Source organism: Tenebrio molitor, chromosome 1 (genome assembly GCF_963966145.1).
Source record: "Tenebrio molitor chromosome 1, icTenMoli1.1, whole genome shotgun sequence".
NCBI classification, from domain to species: Eukaryota; Metazoa; Arthropoda; class Insecta; order Coleoptera; family Tenebrionidae; genus Tenebrio; species Tenebrio molitor.
The window spans coordinates 22702130-22727515 of NC_091046.1; the positions used below are offsets into that span (position 1 = coordinate 22702130).

At 34.6% G+C, this 25386-nt stretch overlaps 1 protein-coding gene across 4 annotated transcripts in view; it reads right to left on the minus strand.

Annotated features, from left to right (window-relative positions):
- LOC138126175 (basic helix-loop-helix ARNT-like protein 1) overlaps positions 1-24423 on the minus strand; it is a 247641-nt gene extending 223218 nt beyond the window's left edge. For 2 of the 4 annotated variants that reach the window (XM_069041919.1, XM_069041915.1), the window contains exons 1-2: positions 24154-24422; positions 24017-24092 (exon numbers count right to left, since the gene is read on the minus strand). In XM_069041919.1, coding sequence (XP_068898020.1) covers positions 24017-24092; position 24154 — 77 coding nt within the window. In that variant the 5' untranslated portion in view covers positions 24155-24422. Of the gene's footprint in view, positions 1-24016 lie in introns of all 4 variants that reach the window. The other 2 variants (XM_069041888.1, XM_069041907.1) reach the window with 2 other exon arrangements.
- Positions 24424-25386: the final 963 nt, after the last annotated feature.

Consider the following 25386-nt stretch of genomic DNA (forward strand, 5'->3'; position numbering starts at 1 on the left):
AATGTCCCTGCCTGATTATGCCCATGTCAACAAAATGTCAAAAAATTGGGAAAAGAATGACAATTAGTGTCATACAACATGATGATAGGTTACTTATGATATTTACAACCGTTTTAGAATGGAGCATTTTCCATTGCGTCAAAGTATGATTTTGACGACCAGTTTTTTTTGCTCGCGACAGTAAGTTACAGCACTTTGGTGTACGCGGACTAATGCTGAGGTGGATTCAAGATTTTCTTTCAAACAACATTCTCTGTTAAAGTGCGCGATTCCAAATCATATGATCGCACTTTGGCTTCGGCTGTTCCTCAGGGTTCGGTTTTAGGCCCTTGACTCTTTGTTATACATATACAGTGAGTTTTTTTTAAGACTGGCCATAGGGTTTTACATGCTAATTTTTCAACCCCCTGTTAACTTTTGTTCCGAAAAAAATATTCAAACCATTTTTGGAACAAAGTTGGAAGATTTTTAAACTATCGGATAGATTACAACTTAATATCCCAAACTGTCGAAAAAGTTGTGAAAAATAGTTATTTATGATGTAAGTGTTAAAAGTGAGATTTTATTTTGTAAGTGGGGTAGATTGGGAAACGAGCGCAGCGAGTTGACCAACCCCACGAACAAAATAAAATCACTTTTAACATGTCCATCATACATCTATTTTTTATACAACTGGTTTGCATTGCATTAAAAAACGAATTGGAATTTTTGATGTTTATTTTAATTTCTGCGGCAAACATCAGGTAGCTAGTCTTGTATTGACATTTGTTTATTAGAAACGTCAAAAAAGTTTTCATTAGGTTTTGTAAAACACTTTCAATTCCACATTATTGCATTCGCAAACATGGAATGCAAAGAAAACGACGTTAACGATGCCGATATCGACGATAGATTTCCCGCAGATATTGAAAAAGTGGCAAATAGAGACACTTTAACATTTATAAATAAATAAAAAATAACTAGTGTTAAAAGTTTTTTTTTACTAGTGTTAAAAATACTTTTAACACGGTAAGTTAATGTCAGTTGTATAAAATAGTATATTATGTTATGAGGAGCAAAAATGAAGTTTTATGTGCTGCGGCTGGTAGATCGGCTGCTGAACGCAGTGAGGCAGACAAACCAGCCAAAGCACATAAAACCATTTTTGCTCCGAATAACATATACTATTTTTCCTTCAAACCTTCATAACAAATTATTTAAGACATGTTAAGAAACCAGGTAGGAATTTCAAATGATTTAGCTAGTTTACTTTACTGCCGCTCATCAGCGGAGATAATAACTTCACGGACGCCCTCAGCGGAGATAATAACTTTATCTGCCGCTCTCAGCGGAGATAATAACTTTATCTGCCGCTCGTCAGCTCGTTAGATGCCATGACAATGAAGTGACACTTTAGCATTATCAATGCAGCAGTGCAATGTCATATTTTACGGACGTTTGAAGAAAAAATATTTTTAAGGCGCCGAAATAATAGTACGTCGAGCGGCCGCCAGAGTAGCGCCATTGTCGGCTCAACCAGCACCTGACGATCTCCACTTTTGGACGCTTTCGGCACGCTAAAAAATATTTTTTTCACAACTTTTTCGGCAGTTTAGGATATTGAATTGTAATTTATCCGATAGTTTAAAAGATCTTCCAACTTTATTCCAAAAATGGTTTGAATATTTTCATCGGAACAAAAGTTAACAGGGGGTTGAAAAATTAGCATGTAAAACCCTATGGCCAGTCTTAAAAAAAACTCACTGTATATCTCGGACATCAACTCTACATATTATCGACGTTGATCACGTATTCTTTGCTGATGATGGCAAATTATACGGTAACCCATCTTCGCAATTTCAGTCCATCCAGGATGGTTTCGTAAAGATCTCCCATTGGTGTCGTGACTGGTTGATTTGCCTAAACATTGAAAAGTGTGAGTTCTTGCATCTGGGTAAGAATAACCCGCATCTCGCATACGTTATTATTAATAATAAAAATGTGAAAGATGTTGAATCCCATAATGATCTGGGTGTGATTGTGAACCAGAATTTGTCGTGGTCCGACCATGTATGTTTCATAACAAAACGTGCCAACAGATCTAGTTATTTAAGGTTTTTCGTCGTCTTGATTTTGAAATTTTCAAAAAATTATATAATGTCTATTATACCAAGGACAACGTAACATTTTATCTGCCCCGCCCATTTTATTTTCTTAGTTACCAATCAAATAGGTTGTTAAGACGATCTGATTTACACAGTAAAAATTTCTGACATTCGAATTGTCTTAATGACATTTTATTTTTTAGAACCTAAAACAATAATTGTGGACTTGACAGCAAAATTCTAACCTTAACTTTTTAACGTGGCAAATGTGATGAAAAGTTGTACAGATTGAATCTGACTTTGATTCTGATTGGTCAATTTTAGTGGGCGGAGCAGATAAAAAGTTATAACGGCAATACTATAACACAGTCATTAATGAAGCAACTGCGGATCCGCCTGAAATTTTCCAAAACCTTCAAAATCAAGTAGAAGAATTAATTCAAAAGGTTGAAGCTCTGAATAACCGACCACCCAAAAGATGGTACAATAAAACTACACAAAGGAGAAGGCAAGATTCAACCCCTGATGTTCGACCATGTTGGTACCATATGAAGTTTGGTTCTAGAGCTCATCGTTGCCAGCCCCCCTGTTCTTTTCAAGCGGAAAACTTGTAAGCCACTCGTACGCGGCGACCGGCGAGAATGGCTCTGAGTTCACAGTTCACAGATATTTCAAGTTCGCCCGGTAACGGCAACACTACAGTTAAACATAATGTTAGACATCGCATAGAAACTGTTGGACCGCCAATTTTTTCTAAAGCCCGTAGACTTTCCCCCGAAAAGTTGAAAATTGCAAAAGAAGAATTTAGAGTAATGATAGAAAAGGGAATATGTCGTCCTTCAAACAGCGAATGGGCAAGCCCACTACATATGGTTCCAAAAAAGAACGGAGAATGGCGTCCATGCGGAGACTATCGCAGGCTGAACAATGTGACAATATCAGATCACTATCCCATTCCACACATTCATGATTTTGCTCAAACGCTCGCAGGAAATTCAATCTTCAGCACAATTGATTTAGTCAAAGCGTATCACCAAATTCCAGTCGAAGACAAAGATATCCCGAAAACAGCTATTATCACTCCGTTTGGTCTTTTTGAATTTCCCTTTATGTCTTTCGGGCTCTGCAACGCCGCTCAGACTTTTCAAAGATTTATCCACGAAGTCGCAAGAAATCTTGATTTTTGTTTTCCCTATATTGACGACATTTTGGTAGCATCTAATAACCAGGAACAACATAAACAACATCTCCGACTTCTTTTTGAACGTTTACGTCAATATGGCATTATTATCAATAGAACTAAATGTGTTTTTAGTAAAAGCAACGTCAAATTCTTGGGATATCTCATCGATAGTAATGGTATTAAACCATTGCCCGAGAAAGTGGCAGTCATTACAAATTTTAAGTTGCCTGGGACGATTAAAGACTTACAACGTTTTTTAGGAATAGTAAATTATTACCGGAGATTCATCCCTCACGCAGCAGAAGCACAACTCAAATTACAAAACATATTGTCAGGTAAAAACAAGAAAACTGGAGCCAAAATATTATGGACAGAAGAGTTAAAACGAGCATTCGACACCTGTAAACAAACTCTAGCAAATGCAACCCTTTTAGTTCACCCAACATCAGGAGCACCGTTAGCACTTTACGTAGATTCATCAGACTTTTCAGTTGGCGGAGTTCTAGAACAGCTCGTTAAAGGAAAATGGCAACCGCTCGCATTTTTTTCTACTAAATTGGATGCTACTCAACAGCGTTACAGCACTTATGATCGTGAACTGCTGGCAGCATATCTGAGCATCAGGTACTTTCGTCACATGCTAGAAGGACGTGAATTTGTTCTTTTCACGGATCACAAGCCACTTACTTTCGCTTTTAAGCAAAAATCAGAAAAAGCAAGTCCTCGTCAGTTACGACACCTCGATTACATTGGTCAATTTACTACCAATGTTCAACATATTTCAGGAAAGGCCAATATTGTTGCAGACACGCTCTCCAGAATTCAAGAGGTTATTATCCCTAAACCTGTCAATTACGAAGCAGTGGCGGAAGCTCAGGAAAACGACGAGGAATTAAAATCGTTGTTGATGACATCGACCGATTCAAATTTACATTTCAAGAAAATCTCGATACCTGACTCGAACAAACAAATGTATTGTGACGTTTCTACAGGTGTCATCAGACCTTACATTCCCTCAAAATTTCGACGCCAAGTGTTCGAAAGTATCCATAATTTATCCCATTCCGGTATCAGAGCGACAACGAAACTTCTTCGTACAAAATTTATTTGGCCTTCAATCAACAGAGATAGCGTTTTGTGGACTCGTACTTGTATTCAATGTCAGAAAAGTAAAATTGGAAAACACACAAGAAGTCTAGTGAGCACACTTCCAACGCCAAACGAACGTTTCAAGACCGTGCACATAGACATCGTAGGTCCCCTTCCCTGTTCAAAAGGATACAAATACCTTCTAACGTGTATTGATCGTTTTACTCGTTGGACAGAAGCCATACCATTGGAAGACATCAAAGCCGAAACAGTGGTGCAAGCGTTTTTGTCGAGCTGGATCGCGCGCTTCGGAGTACCTGCTGAAATAAAACACGACCAAGGAACCCAGTTCGGATCTTCACTTTTTAAAGAGGTAGCCAAAATATTTGGAACTAAAACAAGCCACACCACAGCTTATCACCCGCAATCAAACGGAGCAATTGAATGTTGGCATAGACCTTTGAAAGCTGCTATAATGTGTCATGCTACACCTCAGTGGATAGAAACATTGCCACTTATCTTATTGGGATTTCGTTCAGTTTTACATGAAGATTTGGGTACTTCAACAAGCGAACTAGTGTACGGAGATACTCTCAGGTTACCAGGAGAATTTTTGGCCGATTTGAAATCAGAGGTCAGTCAGTCAGTTTTCGCAGAAAATTTGAAGACCAAAATGCAACTTCTCCGTCCTGTAGCCGCTGCTCATCACGGCAGATCGAATGTTTTCATTCACAAAGCTCTTGCAACCTGTTCCCACGTATTTCTCCGTCATGATGCTGTGAGACGTTCTTTACAACACCCTTATGATGGACCTTATCGAGTAATCTCCAGGAATGAAAAAACGTTCACCATCCAGATCAAAAATAGTGCAAAAGTTGTTTCCATTGATCGAGTTAAACCAGCTTTTTTGTTAAAAGATTACGTTATCACTCAGGGGGGAGCTATGCAGTGACCCTCGAAGCAAGTAGGCTAGAGTTAGGAAGTTGGTAGGGAATTCAATTGTTATTGTTATATTATAGTTTTGAGACTTGTCAGAAATAAAACCGATTCTTCTATAAAGTTCGTTTCCCTACAGAGTTATATACTCTGAAAATGGAAAATGTCAAGATATTATATTGATACCTGACACAAAAACCAATATTTGTAGATCATTTGCCATTACCAATCCAAACTGGGTTGAAACTATGAAGAAATATATGGAAGTCAGGTTAAATTGGTTATTAATACAATTATGTAAAACAACTTCAAATAAAATTTCCAAATATTTGAACCTTGATTGCCCTATGGACACAAGATTGAAGTTCCTAAAACGATTTGTGATGACTGATGGCCTTCCTTCAAAAAAACAAAATGTACTGTGTTGCAGCTACAGCTCAAATAATGGTGAGTTGTGTCACAAACTTCGATACGGTGCTTTAATCTACTTGCATTTTAGTAGTTGCTTCCACCAACATTGACAATTCCATCACCAGTACCGTAAGAGAAGCACCAGTACAACATATTGACATTCAACTCAGAAGTAATAAAGCTGAAAGGTGACAGTAACCAAATAATTTCTGGATTGTTCTCTAAAGTGGAGAATTGTAACAATAATGTTTACAATAACTGTAATTTTACAAAATAAATTATGTTAATAATGTTGCAAATTATTAAAATGTCTTGTATATGCCGTTTACGATTGTTTTAAACACGCAGGCCACGATATTTTTTTGTTAGATTGGCGTCAGGTCCTGTCATATGACGTTTCGTTATTAAATATTCGTCTTGTTGTCAATTCCCTAATTGAATCAGTGTAATTCAATTATAACCTAAAATAAATTTATTATGCCAAATCACAATATTGCCAACTAAAATGTCAGATTTTCATAGACAGTCCGAATTTGAAACAATCGTGAACGGATAATACTTAACCACTACTTCCTGGTAAAAACGAATCATCTTTCTTCAGGTGAATACAAGATTTTGAGGTTAGATTGTTTGGTATATTTTTATTTTCCAGTTGCACTTTAGCACTATAGTCCATGTAATACCCCAAGTCAGTAAAATGAAAGCTTATATTTTTAATTATAAAGTTCATGTGCATGAAATTATGTTATGCATGATATTCTATAAAACAACAAGATTCAGTTAATCAACAGAGATACGTTTTTTGCTGTAGTTGTCCGTTTTATCCAAAATTTTTATGTTAGAAAAGGATATTTTACTGACTTGGGGTATTACATGGACTTTAGCAGCTAGTACTGGATAAAGTAGGTACACAAAACCATGTATCAACTTCAGGAGCGCGTTCATACAATATGAGCGAAGGTAGAGTGTGAGGAATATCACGTGACTGCAGTTTCACTCCGGCATTATGAACGGAATCGGGTAAACGCGTGTTTTTTGTTTTTGTAAATGTCAACATTGTCAACTCACATTTAATTGTCATCTATTTAACCACCTGCTTAAATGAAAAACAAGAGATTAAAAATGCAATTTGACGAAAGAAAAAGAAAATTAATTATTTCTGGGACAATTTGTTCTGCAAAAAAACGTTTTTCCCCTGTAAATTTGTTATCACCGGATTCAATACAGGAAGGGGAAGAAAAGAATATAACTATGGTTGCACAAGAAATACCTTTAAGAATTGTTGGATATGTTGAACGGATTGTACCGGGGTTAACCAACAGACAATTTCAAATGCATTTCAGTCAGCCGTTCCAGTTTCGAAAATTTTGTTCCCATTATTGAAAACATAATTAAAAAATGTATAAAAACACCTTAGAACATATTTTTTCACGCAACCGCCGCTTCACTGCCGTCAGATATTTGACAGACGTCAAATCTGACGTATGGGTAATTTCTCCCGCACCGCTAGACATGGGTAACAAGGAGTGTGTCTCCTTGTGTCACTCTAAATATTTGTGAACGATCTGGGGTAGCGTGATTATTCCCACAATTTTAATTTGTGAACGGCGTTTGGGTGACCCACGGGTAACCTTTATACCTACCCAGAGTATTTATGAACGCGCTCCTGTTGTTTTGTTTTATTGTGCCATTTTGCAGATTTATGAAATAACAATTGTCAAACTTTTTGACATATACAGCTGCCAACCCAATAGGTTGCATTTTCCCTGTTACGATTATAATTATTTTTGGTCGATATAAATTAAACAAACACATTTATCGGAAAAATTATACAGGGAAATGTGTTTTTTTACACTAGATTAAAGTAAGTATGGACAATTTAATTTTAAAGTAACTGTGAAAAGAATAAATTAACGGTGTCCGCACATTTTTCCCGTACTCCATCAGATTTTTCCCACACTCCACTAGAAATTTTTGACATTGTTCGGGAAATCGCAGCTCCCTTGACCTAAAATGTAAGGTAACGCTATACTTCCTAGATTGGGAGGCCGAAAAGGTTATGAATATGAATTGAAGCAAAACCTTTTACTTCTACCTTTTACTTCGTGGTGCTACCTTTTGCTCCTACCTTTTACTTCAAAGTAAATGCTTCATTTTTATAAATACGGCCTATTGACTTATCCACTTTAGAACTAAACATAACCATTTTACATGTTTTATTGTATGTTCAGTGAAATAAAAAACTCACCGTATACAGGTAATCCCAAAACTCGCGCCCCAGAGAAAACAGACAAATGCCGAAGAAAATCTCGATTCTAAAAATGCAAACGAAGAACAATTAATGGTTTGCATAAGAGAGTTGTGAGACATCTAAGATCCACCAATTCCAGAAAGGGAACACTGAGGTGTTAATGTGAATAAAATCGGTTGCTAAGTTTATAAATTGTCACTATTAAATAATGTCAGAATGACATGTCCGCGAAAGTGTCACCATCAACATGTTAGGTTAAGGCAGATGTCATTCAAGATGTTACATTCGCCATCGATCACATAAATCTATGTATTTTTATTTTTTTAAATAAAACAACAAATGGCGGTTCTGAAAACAATCTTGTTTATTCTAATGCACGTGAGCTTATCGTACAAAACAGGAAGAAAAGGTATAACACAAGCCAAAAGGGATTATGGAACGAAAAATAAATACAATCAGAGGAAGTGCTCAAAGTGGCCACCATTCATTTGCAAGCATAACCGTGCCAGTCGCAAAAGATTCAGTTTAGCATTCGTAACCATTTCAGGAGTAACTGTGGCAAAAGCTTCCTGAACGCAACTCCTGAATTGTTCCCCTGTAGCAATAAGGCAATAGGACCGCACAGACCAGTGTCGTGGACCACCACAACTTATCAATCGATGAGGATACTGTTGATCCAAAATTTCTCGAACCTGTCGACTGAAGTATGGTAGTGCGCCGTCGTGTTGAAACTAGCCGGTAGCACAAAAAAGAAGTGGAATGTCTTCAAGCAAATTGGGAAGTTCTGCGTTCAAAAATTCTCCATTCAAAATTCTGGGTGAATGTCTCGCGCTTACCGTGCAGGAAATTCAAAAGATCCTACCCAAAGAGGGAAGTTAGCTGACATGTAAACTAATTTCTATTGAAGACATACCACACGATTCCCTAATAGACCAACCCACAAATTTATATAAAATCGTAGCTGGAATGCTCTTGAAAATAGAGCACGTGGATTTACTTCATTTCCACATTCTCCGTAAATATCAACATTTCCACATAATCCGCTGCAGAATACATGATGAAAGAGCACAGTTGATCAGGAAGTGATTTGTATGAAATTTTGACACTGACGTTTCTTAAAAGTTTCATAGCCGGTCAGTTTATTGAAAACGTAATAAAATATGCAACCTAGCAAACAATTACGGGAAATAGACCTGGATGGCTTAAAATGCTTTGATTGGTCGAATTAAACTGTTCTTTTCTTGAATACCGTTCAAGATAGAAAAATTTTTCATTGGGATTATTTATTTGTCCTTTTATGCAGATTTCTCCTTTTTTCTCTGGGGCGCGAGTTCTGGGACACCGTGTATTATGTGGTTTTGAGTTCTGGTATGCAAGTGTTTTATCTTTGCATCCAATACTCGTATGTAAACTCTGTCCACTCATAGATTGCTTGACATAAATGTTACTAGAAATGTTCACTCGACGCAACAACAAATAGATCCGGTGGGAAATTTAAAAAAATGGAAAGAGCAGGTTTACACGTGATGTTTTATTTTTCGTATCCCACCTCCACCCGGCGGTACGGCAATTTTGCCGGAGTACATACACTGTTACGGATAATACTATCAAGTAATAGTGCAGTGCTTATCAACATAATTACCGGCGTCTTGCCTCCACATTTAGACTTTTTTGTGTTTTATGTTCTGTGTCAATGTTAAGGAATTTCCTCACGATATGACATGAGTATAATAGCATACCTTTTTGAATTTCAACCACCAATGTGTAAGTCCAAAATTTTCAAATTTTTAAAAAGCGATTGCGGTACTATTCCCGTTGCTGAAATTATAAGTGGTAAAATAGAAATTTTTTCTAAACTCCAAAGATTTCTCATAGCAAAGGAGAGTTCTAAATATTTATTAATTTTTGTGTTATATGTCTGTGTTATATTGTGTGAATTTGGAACAGCTATATCTAAAAGATATGCTTGCTTTTGTTGTTTATTTAAAATAATAATGTCTGGTCTGTTATGCTGTATATGAATGTCAGTTAAAACTGTACGATCAAAATATAATTTGTAATTGTCATTTTCCAAACAACTTTCTGGTTTATAAATACGAGGGCAATTTTTTATGTAATCTACCTAGCCATAAAACACATAGGAGAACCAAATAAATTTATTTTTCTACATAACTACCTTCAACGCTTATACACTTAATACAACGTTTCTCGAGTTTCCGCATTCCTTCAAGAAAAAATTCTTTACGACGCTCTGCAAAATAAGCATCAACAGCTGTCTTTAGCTCATTTATCGGTGGTAAATTTTGGGCCCCTAGTTTTTTTTTTTAGTTTTTTGAACAAAAAGAAGTCGGGGCTGTACGATGGATGAATGACGCAGTTCAGTTAATCCACATTCCTGAATTACAGCCTGAATATTGCATGCCTTATGGACCTTGCAATTTTCAGAAAGAAGCAGATTCTTTTGACGCCACGATGAAGGCCGTTTCAATTTCAATGCTTCTTTTAACCTTCAAATAAACTTCTCCATTGATTGAAGTACCTTTTACCATCTTTCAATAAGCAGAATCCCTTCCTCGGCCCAAAAAATGGTTGCCATGCGCTTTCCGCCCGAAGACTGTGTTTTGGCTTTTTTTGGGGGGAAGCGAACTTTGTGAACCCACTGCATTGATTCTTCTTTGGTAGGAGGGTTCCAGTGATACACCCCGGTACCAATTTGCGGGGAAAAAAATAATAGGGGCTTGTAAAACTTTTGCAATTTTCACGGGAAATTTTTTTCCTGACAAGTTTTGGTCTGGCGCACGGTAGAGAATAATATAGGTAAGACGACGCAGCGTGTCCAGCGCTGAGATTTTGTCCCTCGAACGCTAGACATGTGCGAGTGAGAGATCAATATAAAGGATGGAAAAGGTAGTGCTCAGTCCAATGCACGTATACGAAGGACTGCTATTATTTTTTGCATTTTTTGCCTGACAATTTACAAATTTGCCGTTCAATAACAGGTATGCATTTAAAACCATCTAGTTTACATAAAATACGAGTCAAATTAGCTACACAGGTGAGGTTACAATAAAGTTTGCATAAAAAAATCTGAAGGGTTGTCTAGATATTTAGTAATGCAGTAGCGGATTGATTAAAATATTATAAGGATAAGGATGATTATTTAAAACATTGAGATGTAACAATATTATTCTTTCTTAAAAATAGTGCATATTTAAAAATACGTTCTCTCTATTGATGCATTTGACCAAACAATAGACGAGATTTTCTCTAAAAATATTGTATGCACTTGAATTTTCCTGTCAAATGCATCAACAAGAAATTATGTCAAAATTAATTTATTATTTTTTAGTGATGAGAATAAATAGTTATTTGTACTAGTTATGAAAGTCATACTTCTTTTATGAATTTGCAGTTTAATCAAGCAAATGAGTGAAAAAAGAGACTTTCATACCGTGTTATACACCATATTTTTTTGCAAATCGTTGTAAGTTGAGAAATTTGACCTAAAAAGATTTATGAAAAATTAAAAAAAAGTAGGTATACTTTGCCAATCATCTCCAAGGAGATGGAAAAAATGATGCAAAAAAGTACTGCTTTTATTACGATTTTTCGTTTAAAAAAGTGCAACTTTCATTACGATTTTTTGTTTAGAAAAGTGCTACTTTCATTACGATAATTATGCAAAAAATCTTAATATTACAAAACGGATTTCAAAAACACAAAAAAATTGTCATAAAAAAAAGAAAGAGTCAAGACTTCAAGCGCAATAAATATTTAATATTTTTATAATCTCATTTTCATTTGATTTTGTTCCCTAAACTTTACTCCCAAAAACTGATGCAAAAGAAAACTGAATTAAGAGATTCAATAACAATGAATAATTAATAGGTATGCAAGGTACCATTAATTAATACAGTCTTTTTGAAATACGTTTGCTGTATTTACGTTAAACGTTAAAAGGTTAATTGCCTAGATACATCACTATTTAAGTCATGTTATTGGTTTATAATGTCGTTTAACGTTATGGTACTACCAGTAAACCTATTTAAGAACTCTCTAATCCTTGTTTGGTGTTTTTATATTAATTTACACGCGGAAATTAGTGAGCCGCTGCAGCACTACCTTTTCCGTCTCTTTCTAATACGATCGTCTACCACTCGAGAGTCACTGCTTGGCGCTTCGTCGTTTTACCTTATATTATTCTCTACCGTGGTCTGGCGTAAGGAAGCTTGGAATTCAAATTCCAAACACTTTGTTCATGCCGAATCATCGTGCAAAACTTTCCAAAAAATATTTTCGGATACTCCATTTCCCCTGGCAATAAAAGTCAACTTCATCCGCCGATCTGACAGCACCAAATCTTCAATTTTTAAAAATCATGTCCAGTTCTTGCCTCAACTGGTCGACCTGATTTTGGATCACCTGTGTAGAGTCCCGACCTCAGCGAAACTTCTCAGACCAAAATCTTATTTGAAATAAAGATGGGCCTTCACTCCCATACACGCTGATCATCCTTTGATGAATCACTTTTGGCCCATTAGCCTCTTTTGTAAGAAATTTTATTCCAGTCCACTTTTCTATTCAGGTTCAAAATGTCACAGCTATTTAACAGAATGACAATTTTTATTTTAACTTTTGATATTCATTGCTAGATAGATTACATAAAAAATTGCCCTCGTATAATGTGGTTGTGTATCCTTTAATAAGTTGAATTTAACTGCTAAATTCATGTGTATAATTTTTGCGAATATATCATGACGTTTTTTATATTCGCTTTGAGCCAAAACGGTGCAAGAAGAAACGATGTGTTCAATTGTTTCCCCTTCAGTTCCGCAAATCCTACATTTATCAATTATCTGCCTGTTTGCACTTAGAAAAGACGAAAGAAAACTTCAGTATAGTAGGAATAATATATTAGGTTCTATTAATACAGGGTATTTCACGAGTGATAATGTCCTCAACGGAATTAAAAATGCAACGTACAATACATTTTCGAATTTCTGAAGAAAGCTGGCTACTGTAATTAAAATATCCAGCTTTTTTCGGAAATGGCTAAACACAAAGAAGAGATTATTTAATATTTAATGCATGACCAAAAATGACATCTGTATCATTTTAGATGTTTGTAATGTCACTTAAAGTGTTCATTATGCAAGATTCTTGAGGCACGCACTCACTTCACAAATTTAAAAAAATCAACAAAAAATCGCAACGGAACAGATCAAAACAGCAACAACACGATCAAAATTAATAGCTTTTAAAACCAGAGGAACGCAAAACAAAGCTCTAAAGATGAAAAATCGCAAAACTAAATGCTTAAATCACTTGACAGCACTGACAATTTCAAATTTGAAATGTCATATAATTTATTTTTCGCGTGGGTTTCAAACAATCAATAAGAATCAAGGGCGCGAATGTTTCAAGATACTACCAACACAATCTATGAAACTTTGTTAATATTTTAATGTTATGGTTTGGGGATTTTGTTATTTAAGCATATTTAAAAAACTGCATTCTATCAGTGGACGTAGTCTACCATCGTGATCATAAAAAACGACTACAGTTAACTTGAGACACCACTGAGATTTTTGAAAATTTAGGCTGAGTGAACATACCGAGATTTGTCAAAGTTTGTCAACCTCAATATTTAAAATTTTCAAATCCGTGAAAATAAACCCGCCCGCAACACAGTGCTAGTGCTTACACCCAGTTCGGCAGCAATGTTTCTAATGGTACCACCATCATGTATTCGGGTTTGCACAATGGTTTTTTTGAAAATCTCTTAATTGCGGAATTTTTTAATTGTCTGTCTGTGTAAATTCAAATTTACACAGCCAAATTTATAATTAAAGTTGGCTATAACTTTAAAATTAGATTGGCAACACCATTGACATCTTGATTTGGTTTGTCAAAGTGGCGCTTCAAAATTCAATACAGAATATGAAACTGCGAGTTAACATTTGTATCAAACACCTGGCTTGGATATAACGAGTGGGCCATTTCAAAACGCGAGTGAAACGAGCGTTTTAAAGGACCACGAGTGCCAAAAAAGACCCAATTTACACACGAACTAGTTGAAATACAACGTTTTTTTGTTCGACGAGCCCCTTAAAGGCTCCGAACCGCTTAAAACCTTTAAAATTAGCTTGACGTTTCGTTTTGACAAGTTGTGACATTTATCAAAATCCGTTCACATAGGAGAAAATTCTCAAATTCTGACAGTGTCGAACAAAAAAAAAAGACTTAAATACCCATTACTATTCAAAATTTCAATAAATATGGTGAAAAACTGAAATTTTTTCCATAAATAACATAATTATTGTTTAAACAATATAAATATTTATTTGCCCCAACCAGACTGTTTCTGATTTCAAATAATATACAGTGAGCGGCAAAAGTATGGAATAAATTCCTTAAAAATTAAACAATTTTTTTTTTCAAAAAAATCTTTGGACACGTCAATTTTTGTTTATAAAAATACATGTTTTAGTACCAAAGAAAATTCCAACCAGTCATTTGTTTTCGAATGATGACGTCATCGATATTTTTCTTAAATGGAAACCCCCTATTTTTTTCTTGATTCTTATTGAGATTTAATGCTAAGCAATACGCCCTCTGACGGAGATTATTCGTATTGACGTGTGATTAACTCCGACTAATTCATTGATGAGTACTGAAAAATTAAGTTTTTTCGCTAAATTCATTTGCAAGTGACAGTAAAATGAGTAGTATTGTTGTGTCCCGAGTTGCAACAAATTCACTGTATAAAAATAATCGGGAATTAACAATTCATTAATGACCGAATATTTTAATGAGTTTGGTTGGGATACAGTCAACACCTGACAGGAAGAAAATATAGGAAATTAAATGTAAAATAGGAAAGAAGCATATGCGTGTTTGTTCGAAACATTTTGTAGATGATTTTATTCCACTGGTTTGGACGCAATATGCCCTCACTGTCCATAGTTTAGATAGTTTCGAGTGGTTTCGAGGTTAGATATACCGCACAACAATAAATGTTCAGCCCATAAAACAGCTTCCCCCGAAACGTAGCATTTGCTACTTGGGGTAGCATTGAAATAATTACAGGCAGTTGACGTACTTAGGTAGATAATTTGTTATATATAACACAAAAATAAGTAAGTGTAACGCGTGTTGCCCACCATTGATCGCACTTGGCGTCAAAAATCAGCTGACTTTAAATCTCAATAGCCCTTTTAATTGTCTAAACTAAACGACAGTTTATATACAAATTTTGTTATATTACATAAGGAAATTTTTGAAAAAAAAATAAATTTGGAAAAAATTAATTTTATAACGAACAAAAACAAGTCAAAAAATCAAGTAATATCTATTCACATTGGATTGAACATTAGTGGTGCAAATCGCACACATTTGGCATTAACTTTCATATGAGTTGTCATAGTAACAGGTCAGTCATTTGCACCACAGCTGTTCTTCCCAACGTAAACAGGTATTAGGTAAATCAAACACTCTAATGTTACTGTCATCTTCGTTCGTATGTGTTATTTGTTTTACAAAACGTTTTCGAAAATGATTCATTTAACAGAACCATAAGGAATAGAAATTTTAATTTTGATTGGGTAAAGGGGATAAAACTAGATAAAACTAAAACAAGGGGAATTTCTTCATAAACTTGCTTATTGTCAACAAGCTGGGGGATGGCAATTCGAACGTTTATAATCTATTCCATCTTTTTTGTTAAATTGGCAGTACTGAGGAAAGTAGTACATAGTTATATTTCATTTCATTCTGGTTGTAAACCTTTTTTAACTAAATTTGAAATGCTGTGTTACAAGATGATTATAAAACAAAAAGTAAATAAAATTATCAATAAATGTCATTTTGATGTTTTTCTAACTTATTTTAAATTAGACAACACAAAGTAATAATTTAAAGGGTTTACTACAAGTGCATAATGCCAAAAGTTGTGTCTTTCGAGACAAAACGTAGTGTGTTGAAGTGCTACACACATTTTAAACGAGATAGGCCCGATCTAAGTAATGATGCGATTATTAACAGATTGATGGACATCATCAATGTGTAGAACAATGAATTTTTAATCAAATGATTAAATCTTAAACTGTATAATTAATTTATATAAATTAATAATATAATTTTTTTTTTGTTCGACACTGTCAGAATTTCAGAATTTTCTCCTATGTGAACGGATTTTGATAAATGTCACAACTTGTCAAAACGAAACGTCAAGCCAATTTTAAAGGTTTTAAACGATTTGGAGCCTTTAAGGGGCTCGTCGAACAAAAAAACGTTGTATTCAACTCGTTCGTGTGTAAATTGGGCCTTTTTTGGCACTCGTGGGCCTTTAAAACGCTCGTTTCACTCGCGTTTTAAAATGGCCCACGCGTGCCAAAAAAGGTCCAGTTTACACACAAACTCGTCAAATAAACTACTATTATAATATAATCTTGTCAAAAATAAATTACTCCCTATGATTGAGGGATATTCGTTACTATGTAGGTTGCCATAAATTTGGTTAGGTTGGACGCTATGTGGTTTCTGGTGGCAAACAAAAGATATCGTAACCCTAAGGCAGCGAATTCCTTGTAACAGTTGCTCTCGTTAAGTGATAGATGTTTTTTTGTTGCACAATCAATTTTGATTTCTGGGGGCATATTCATAGTAACCAACCTTAAGCATTCAAAATTACTTTTGAAAATTCTAGTTACACACAACATGAAAAACGTGATTTCCCTAAAAGTTCGAATTCTAGGGAGTAATTTATTTTTGACACAAGAGTAGGTGGGAAAATCTGTTATACCGGGTGATCAAAAAGGGCTGTTTAAGTTGGCAATACAATTAAGGGCATTTTGTTGTTCGGCTGTTTGCAATACTGCAACCGGGTACGTCTTTTGACAGATATTTTACATGAAATCAACAGGTAGGTTAGGTATAGTTTGTTTTTTAATTAAAGAACCACGACCTGTTGATTTAGGTTTGCAAATATAAAATTTTACTAAATTTAGGGAATTTAATGATATCTATTGGCTATTCCAGTCAACGCCTGTCATTTTTAATGTCCTTGAAAGTACGCAAACTCGAAATTCAAATTTGAACGTGTTATTAAAAATGCCTCGCAAAGTAAGACATTTATTAAACTCTCAAATTAGTTGTTATTAGTTGTTATTAACTTTATTAACATGCCGCGCTACTAATATCTCTAATAACCTCAATTTTTATATGATGAGATTTTTCACCCTATGTCAAAAGTGTACAATGTTGTCAGCTCTATTTTTGGTGTAAATTGCGGCGTTGTGGTTCTTTGATTAAAAAATAGACTGTAGGTATGTAGGCTATGTATGTATAAAAATAAATCAACGGTACAAAGGAACAACTTGAACTGTCAATGTTAGTGTGAAGTCGTCAACAATCGGAAGTTACTCCAGTTATACCATTTGAAAGTAAAAATCAATATTGCCAACTTAAACAGTCCTTTTTGATTGCGCTGTATAATGCATAATTACAAAAAAGAGTCTGGAAGGACTACAAAAAGACGAAAATCAGAAAAGTTGAATCATTTTTTTAAAAGAGATCTGAAAGAAATTATTCGTGCGCTAAACAGCAAAAACGAATTTTTTACTTTAGACACTACTGGAAACAGCGAAGAATTTATTAGAATTTACAGGGGACCGAACTATATCCTGTTCACGTTGGATTGAACATTCTATTTCAACAGACAAGTCACAAAATTCTTTATGAAAAACAGATTTCAACGTTCTCAAAATCACTAACCTAACTTTTAAGACTGACATCTGTTAATTAAAATCTCACGAATTGCCAACTGAAATGCTTGGCCAGCGCCTACTCTATTTTTTTTTTCGATCTCACGGTAGAATACAAATAATTTTAATTGTTGTAGGTATCAACTGTAGTTTTCACTATGACTGTTGTTGATTGAGCTATTGTTGAAAATTGTAATGACAAGAGGTTTGTATACAAAATCACTAATAGTAATTATACACCAAGGTAGAGAAGACATTTTTTTAAGCCGAGGAATAAAGAAGCGAGGCTTAAAATTGTCTTCTCTACCGTGGTGTATATATTATTTTTTTCACTTCTAGATACGTTAAAACCCTTTCTAATAATAATTATTAATTAAATTATTTTGTCCGATGCGACGATCCGAATTCTCATTTTTCAACGGTTACTATGAAAAAAATAAATTATTATATCAATACTTACTATTGCGGGCAAAAAACGTGGGACATCAAATTTCTGTCAGTTTTGAAAAATTCGATGTAGTTCAAGCTTTATTGACAATTTTTTTGACACTACATATTCCAGTTGACAGTTTAAAAATTTATTTTATACTCCTATTTTCCTTTTCCAAATGCCTTCTTCTTTTGATAAAGGTAGATTTTGATTGGAACTTTGCATTAAATAAATATTCCCTACAACCTACAATACTTAATGACAACGTCAATCAATTCAAAGTAGGGTTAAAATCAGGTAAGGGCCCACTTTTTTTGTCCGCAATAGTACGTACTTTATTTAACATAAAATTTTTAAATGCAACTTTAACAACACAAAATTGTGAATAATCGAAAGTTTTAAGATTAACAAGAATTAAATACAATCTTTATGAACAACTTTAGATATGATAGAAATGCATGCCGTTAAATCTGATACGATCAGAAACGTAGGTAAGTTGACTTAGACCTTTGAATGTCTTTCCATATGACTGCATTTCAATTCTTTTATTAATATTAAAGTAAAATACAACATGGGCTGTAAGCTGTAATTAAAGTACAAAATTTTAAGCCATGCTTCAATTACACTTTTGAACACGTGACCAATATGACTTGAAAAACATTGAAACATGACCAACTTCATTAAACTATGTTATGGCCATCCCAAATGTCGAAAAAAATTAAACCAAATGACAAGTCGATGATGGAGATGAAGTGGCGATATCTAGTGAAATTTAGAATAACCACACATTTAAAAAGTTAAATATCAGGTTATGTTATATGCTATTTTATTGTCAAAAACTGTCAGTTTATACGTTTTCGTCGTGGAACTTGATAATTTCGGAGTAAAACGATGCAAGCATTACAGAATTCGAGGTTCTAAGACGCTAACTTTCCTCTAAATGCGTTTTTACGCACGCAAGTGTGAAGGATCATAGCCATAGACTAATCAAAGCAATCGAATCAGAATTTCGTCGTGGAACTTGAACATTCCGGAGTAAAACGATGCAAGAATTACAGAAATCGAGGTTTTAAGACGCTAACTTTCCTCTAAATAGGTTTTTACACAAGCAAGTATGAAAGATCACAGCAAAACCGCTCCGAATGGGAATTTCGTCGTGGAACTTGTACATTTCGAAGTAAAACGATGCAAGAATTACAGAATTCGAGGTTCTAAGGGCGCGTACAGACTACGCGAACCGAGCATGTAATGTAACATGTAATGTAATGCTCGTCGCAAAATTGGTGCCACGAACAGCCGACGAACCGAGCGCGCAACGAACAGCTTCTATACTCCGTTTACTGATAGATCGCACGGCTTTTCACAGACACAGAGACGAGTGTCTATGCTGCAAAAAGTCGAATAGCGCACATAACATTTGTTTATCATTAATACATACTCGAAGAATAAATAATTCAACTTCATTCAGATTCACAGCTGTAATTCTGTTAACAACATCATAGGCGTAGGAAAACTACTGGCAGGATGGAGAGTGCTCGTTTCTCAGGTCCTCTCGGGCTGTTGATGTTGCTATGGAAACTTTAAAAAACGCGCGTTTTTGAAAGTTGGATTTATACACACTGAGGCGTGCTTTAATTAAGTAGAATAGGTTAACAATAAAAAAAAAATATAACCATCACGGGTGCTGTGCCCGTATTTCGGCGATGGTCAGAATAAAATGGATGCCCGTTTTGGGGCCGATTTCTAATTTTACCTGAAAAGGTAGGAGTCCATAAAAACACTATATTTCTGGTTCCACTATACAAGGAAGGGATTCGTCGCTAAAGTGTGCTTTCAAAATAAAATTTTTATTCTCCCGCGAACGTACAAGTAGTATATTTTTTCAAGATTTTCGGTCCTATCATTGTCAATAATTTGTCAAAGTCTGTAGGAGACATTCTTGTAAAATTTTTATAATGTCCACTGACATGTTGAAATTTTAAATATTGCATAAGTTCATTACCGACGCGTTTTCTATAGCATTCGGCTCGCCACCAACGTCGCTGCTTCTTCTCTTTTTTAATCATATTGCACCCATCGTAAAATAAAAAAAAAAGGCAAAGCCATAACTGCACATCTTCGGAGAAAGTAGGTAGAATGTTGGTTGTTTTTTAGTTTTGGTACCGAAAATAGACTCCGTGTCATAAAAAAAAACGAATTATAGTTTAAAAAAATTAAATTATGTATAATCGAAGGTAAAATAACAAGACCTAATTTTTTTTGTCAGATTTAACAAATTAGGTCGCGTTATTTTTGGCAAGATTAATTCCAGAATTCAAACTTTAACGTTAATTATTTATTTTTAATACTTACAGTTATTAAAAACACAATTATTAAAAACAATTTGGGAATCTGACAGGCGTAACATGCAATTTTATTCGTTTTTGACAGAAGACAGACTAGGAAGACGATTTATCCGCGATAAACATTTTTGATTGGATGAAAGCAAGCGCTGAACACGCACGTTTGATGTATGTGGGAATTAATCTGTAGTAATATAACAATAATTGACTTAAACATCGGATTGATTTGCGAAGCTGATGGCAATAACCTATTTATTTTGTTCAGCATAAATGAAATGCATAAAAAACTACAGTGTTTCATTTGACAATCAAGACCGTTTAAATAAGGGACAAAAACTAATGGTAACTGAAATTGTTGGAGATTAGATTTATGAGTTTATGACTGTGGTCAGCTCCCTTTGTCGAGATGCGTTTGTGAATGGCGCTTTGTGTTCGTCAGAAAACCGACAGTGAGTGGAGCACTGCGAACCGTTCGTGGCGCGCATGCGCTCTCGAGGTTCACAGCTTCGCCGTCCAAATCAGACGAACGCTTCCATGTAATTTATTTAAAGAGTGTAGTAAGTTATGGTATGTATTTAATAAAATGTATGGATCACCATATTTGTAAGACAGCCTAACAAATTAATGAGTAAATGTTATAATCAACAGCAACTTCGCTCCTACTTTTTCAGGTAAAATTAGAAATCGGCCCCAAAATGGGCATTCAGTTATTCTGACGGACAAGCACCCGTGATGCTTAATAATATTTTTGCATCATCGGAACTATTAATAAATAGATAAAATTTTCTTTTTAATTTATTAAATTGTTTGATTTTTTCAAAGAAGGCATTTTTTACATTTTTCATACTATGTAGTTTATGGCCCATTGCTCTGCACGCGATGCCGAATCTAAACAATAATTTCTTATTTGATTACTTACCGTCTTTTGATAAGTAAACATGTTCATGAAATCGGTAAACACGTGAAAATGACCGGTGGTGCACAAACGTTTTATACTGACAAATTGTCATTACAAAAGTTTACCTGTAAAATGGTAAAGAAAAAAAAATTCTTCATTTTCTTCATTGTTGTAGCTACTTTTAATTCGTTAAACAAATTTCTGAACTAACAATATTTGCGTTAATACTTACCTGCCTTAAATTGAGATTGCACATCGAAAACGCGAGATTTTTGGGTCCTATTTTGGTTAGTAAATTCTCACCGTCTATGGGAGACATTCTATTAAAAATTTTATGCTGTCCGCTAATATGTTAGAACTTCAAATCTTTATAAAGTTCGTCGAGCCTTTTTCTCTTTTTTCATCAGATTCCACATAATTCTTACTGCATCACTACACAGAATTAAAGCTAACGGTTCTTCGTTATCACTCTTATCACATACAGGTCGCTAAAAAGTATCGATACAGCTAAATATTTTCAAAACGGTTTAGCAGAGCTCGTTGAAATTTGGCACACAGCTAGAAGTGTTTAAATTCTATAGGCTGATATTTTTTTCAATTTTATAACATCTTTTATTTTGAAGATACAAAGCCAACTTGATTTTTTTTAAATGGCACGAGAGGTCAAATTTAACACCGTTAAAAAGAATATTTTTTTGTGAATCTAGTGATGTAGCACATGCATATCTCAATTTACTCGAAACTTTATAAAAAAATTATCGAATTAATAAAATTTGAAAAAATTTGACCTTTGGAATGTTTTTTTAGCCATTGTTAATTCTTTGCCGCCTGCACTTTGGCCAAAAAATTAATAAAAGTAAGTAATAAGTGTAGAAGTAAGACATTTAACTGAAACAGATACATTTTAATAAAAAAGATAAAAAGTTTAAACCCGAAATACATAATTTTTAAGCAAAAAAAAATTTTCAAAATGGCGGCAATGTGGGCATGTGTTACATCACTAAATTCACAAAAAATACTCTTTTCAAAAATATTACATTTAAGTCCCCCGTGCCATTTAAAAAAAAAACCAAGTTAGCCTTGCATCTTTAAAATAAATGACGTTAAAAAAATTGAAAAAACTATCAAATGATAAAATTTAAACACTTCTAGCTGTGTGCCAAATTTCAATGAGCTCTGCTAAACCGTTCTGAAAATATTTAGCTGAATCCATACTTTTTAGCGATCCTGTATAATGTAGCTGTAATGACACGCAACCTGGGAACTATCGAACTGAACTGAGACAATTATAAAAAAAATCACTTAAAAACATAACGCACTGAAACATACAAAACTCTCCATCCCGCCAGTAGTTATTCTATGCCTATGATGTTGTTTACAGAATTACAGCTGTGACTCTAAATGAAGTTTCAATACAGATATTTTCAATCATTGTTATAAACTGTTGTTGGAATTATTTATTCTTCGAGTATTAATGATATAGCAAATGTTATAAAGTGTAGACACTCGTCTCTGTGTCTGTAAAAAAGCGTGCAATCTATCATCAGTGGACAGAGTATAGCTGTTCGTTGCGTGCTCGGTTCGTTGGCTGTTCGTGGCACCAATTTTGCGACGAGCATTACATTACATGTTACATACATGCTCGGTTCGCCTAGTCTGTACGGGCCTTAAGACGCTAACTAATTTTTCATGTTCCTGCCATAGTGTCATAAAAGTATAAACTGACAGTTCTTGACAATGAAATGGCATATAACATAACCTGATATTTAACTTTTTAAATGTGTGGTTATTCTAAATTTCACTAGATATCGCCAATTCATCTCCATCACATGACCAACTTCATTAAACTATGTTAACGAATTTCTTTTCTAGTACCACAAATTTCCCGAAGAACCTCAAACGATTTAGCTCTAACTCCACTGTCGCTGGGAAATTGAAATAAAGGTTTTTCAGAATTGCCACAAATAATGCATTTAATGAGCATTTTCAGAGTTTTTTGATTGACAAAATTTCAAATTTGACGGCAATTTTACCTTAATGTCTAACAAACAGATGGCACCACTTCATCACTATCCATGACATACTTCATACGAAGCCCATTTTAATGGAATTGGAATGGCCATAACATAGTTTAATGAAGTTGGTCATGATTGAAATCAATGATCGTGCCATCTAGTAACGTGTAAACAAGTTACGCCACAAAATCGACTTGCCCGATTGAAAAATTAAAGATGGAGATTGGAAGAACGCTAAGAATAGCATCATATTTCTGACATTTTTATGGTTGGTTAAGCAGTAAACTTTCATTGTTCTGTTTGAAAAAATATTAATGTGTCATTGACCCCAATGAATAAGCCCCCTATAACAAATGTTTACGTATAATTTTCTTGCTTTGTACTATGCAAGTTGGAGTATGTCAAATTATAAACAGCCACCTATTATCTCATGAATTTTCCAGTGCACAAGAGTGCTATAAGTCTGTTCATCAAAATCTGGCAACATAATACTCAAATGCTATTAATTCGTTTTGTAAAAGTGATAAAAGTATTCAAATTAATGACAAGTAAAATACCTTGTGAAAAGTTGATTTAGGCTACGAATTACACATAAAATTAATAGAACACTTACCAAGTAAATGTATTCTCAAACAAACCCAATTTGAAATACTTAAACAGAAGCCTTAAGTATAATGAAACTAGAGCCACTACAATAAAAAATTTCACAGCATATTTAAGTCGTTGTCTAGAACAGTTAAAATAATATACTTCCAAACGATTGAACACAACACTAACAGCCAATCCACCATACTTTGTCCACACAACACTGGTACAGTACAGTGTCTCAATTCTAAAAAATGTTTGGTTACGTTACGTTTGTACTAGTTGTTACTGGAGGGGATATAAATTCACTATAATAATTTATTTAAAAATTTGCCCAATGCATTGTTCTCGTTACTTTTGAATGCCAGTTTTATGTACATATTATTTGGTAGTTTTGATTAGGATTCAAAAAATAATGCACTACATTTGACACCGAGGTAACTTATCAAATGTAATGTATTGCCGCGCCATCTAACGACAGAAACGAACAAATAAGCATAGAAGCGTCGTCGGCGCTGATAATAACAAGAACAAGTCGTGCTATTCGATGTGAAATGGCCACCAGAGGCACTTGCATCAGTTGGATCGCGAATGAATGGAAACTGTAATAACTACGGAAGGTTTACAACTAGAATAAATGTCAACCGTTAATTCGTCATTAATAATCAAAACAACATAAATACAATAAGAACTTCAATCATAAACGGTGCAAATCATTTTGTAATATTAATTTGTATTCGCGAGAAACAGCTAGACATAGGAAGGGTTTGAAACTCGAATAAATATCAACCGTCAAAAAAAATAATAACGTTTTTCAGTAATTTTCCTTATTTTTGCTTAATTTTTCATTTAGAGACTATTTAAAAAGTGCATTGGATTCAGAAGAACGTATCTCATGGGGCTACTGTCTCAGTTTTTGGAAAAACAAATTAGATTGGAAGCAAAAAAATAAACAAAAGCCTGAACAAAACACCAACACAAGCGCGATTTTGCAGGGAATAACGATGACCTCTCACTTGCTCTGCGGTCATCCGGACATCGGGAATATTTTGATCGCGGTTTTTTATTGATTTCAGTCGTTTATTTTCAACGGAAAGTTAAGTGTTGAACAAATCTGACAAACAGCGGCAAATGTAGACAAGATCGAAGATGATGCTTCACAATTTTAAGACTAACACAAGCGCGATTTTGCAGGCAATAACGGTACCTCACTTCCGGACATCGGGCATATCTTGATTGCGATTTTTTATTGATTTCATTCATTTATCTTCAACGGAAAGTTAAGCGTTGAACAAATCTGACAAACAACATTGAAACAATTTTTTTCACACACAACGGTTGACATGACGACACTTATTAAGGCCTAGTGGTTGGCCAAGCAATGGTAAAGCGCGCTAA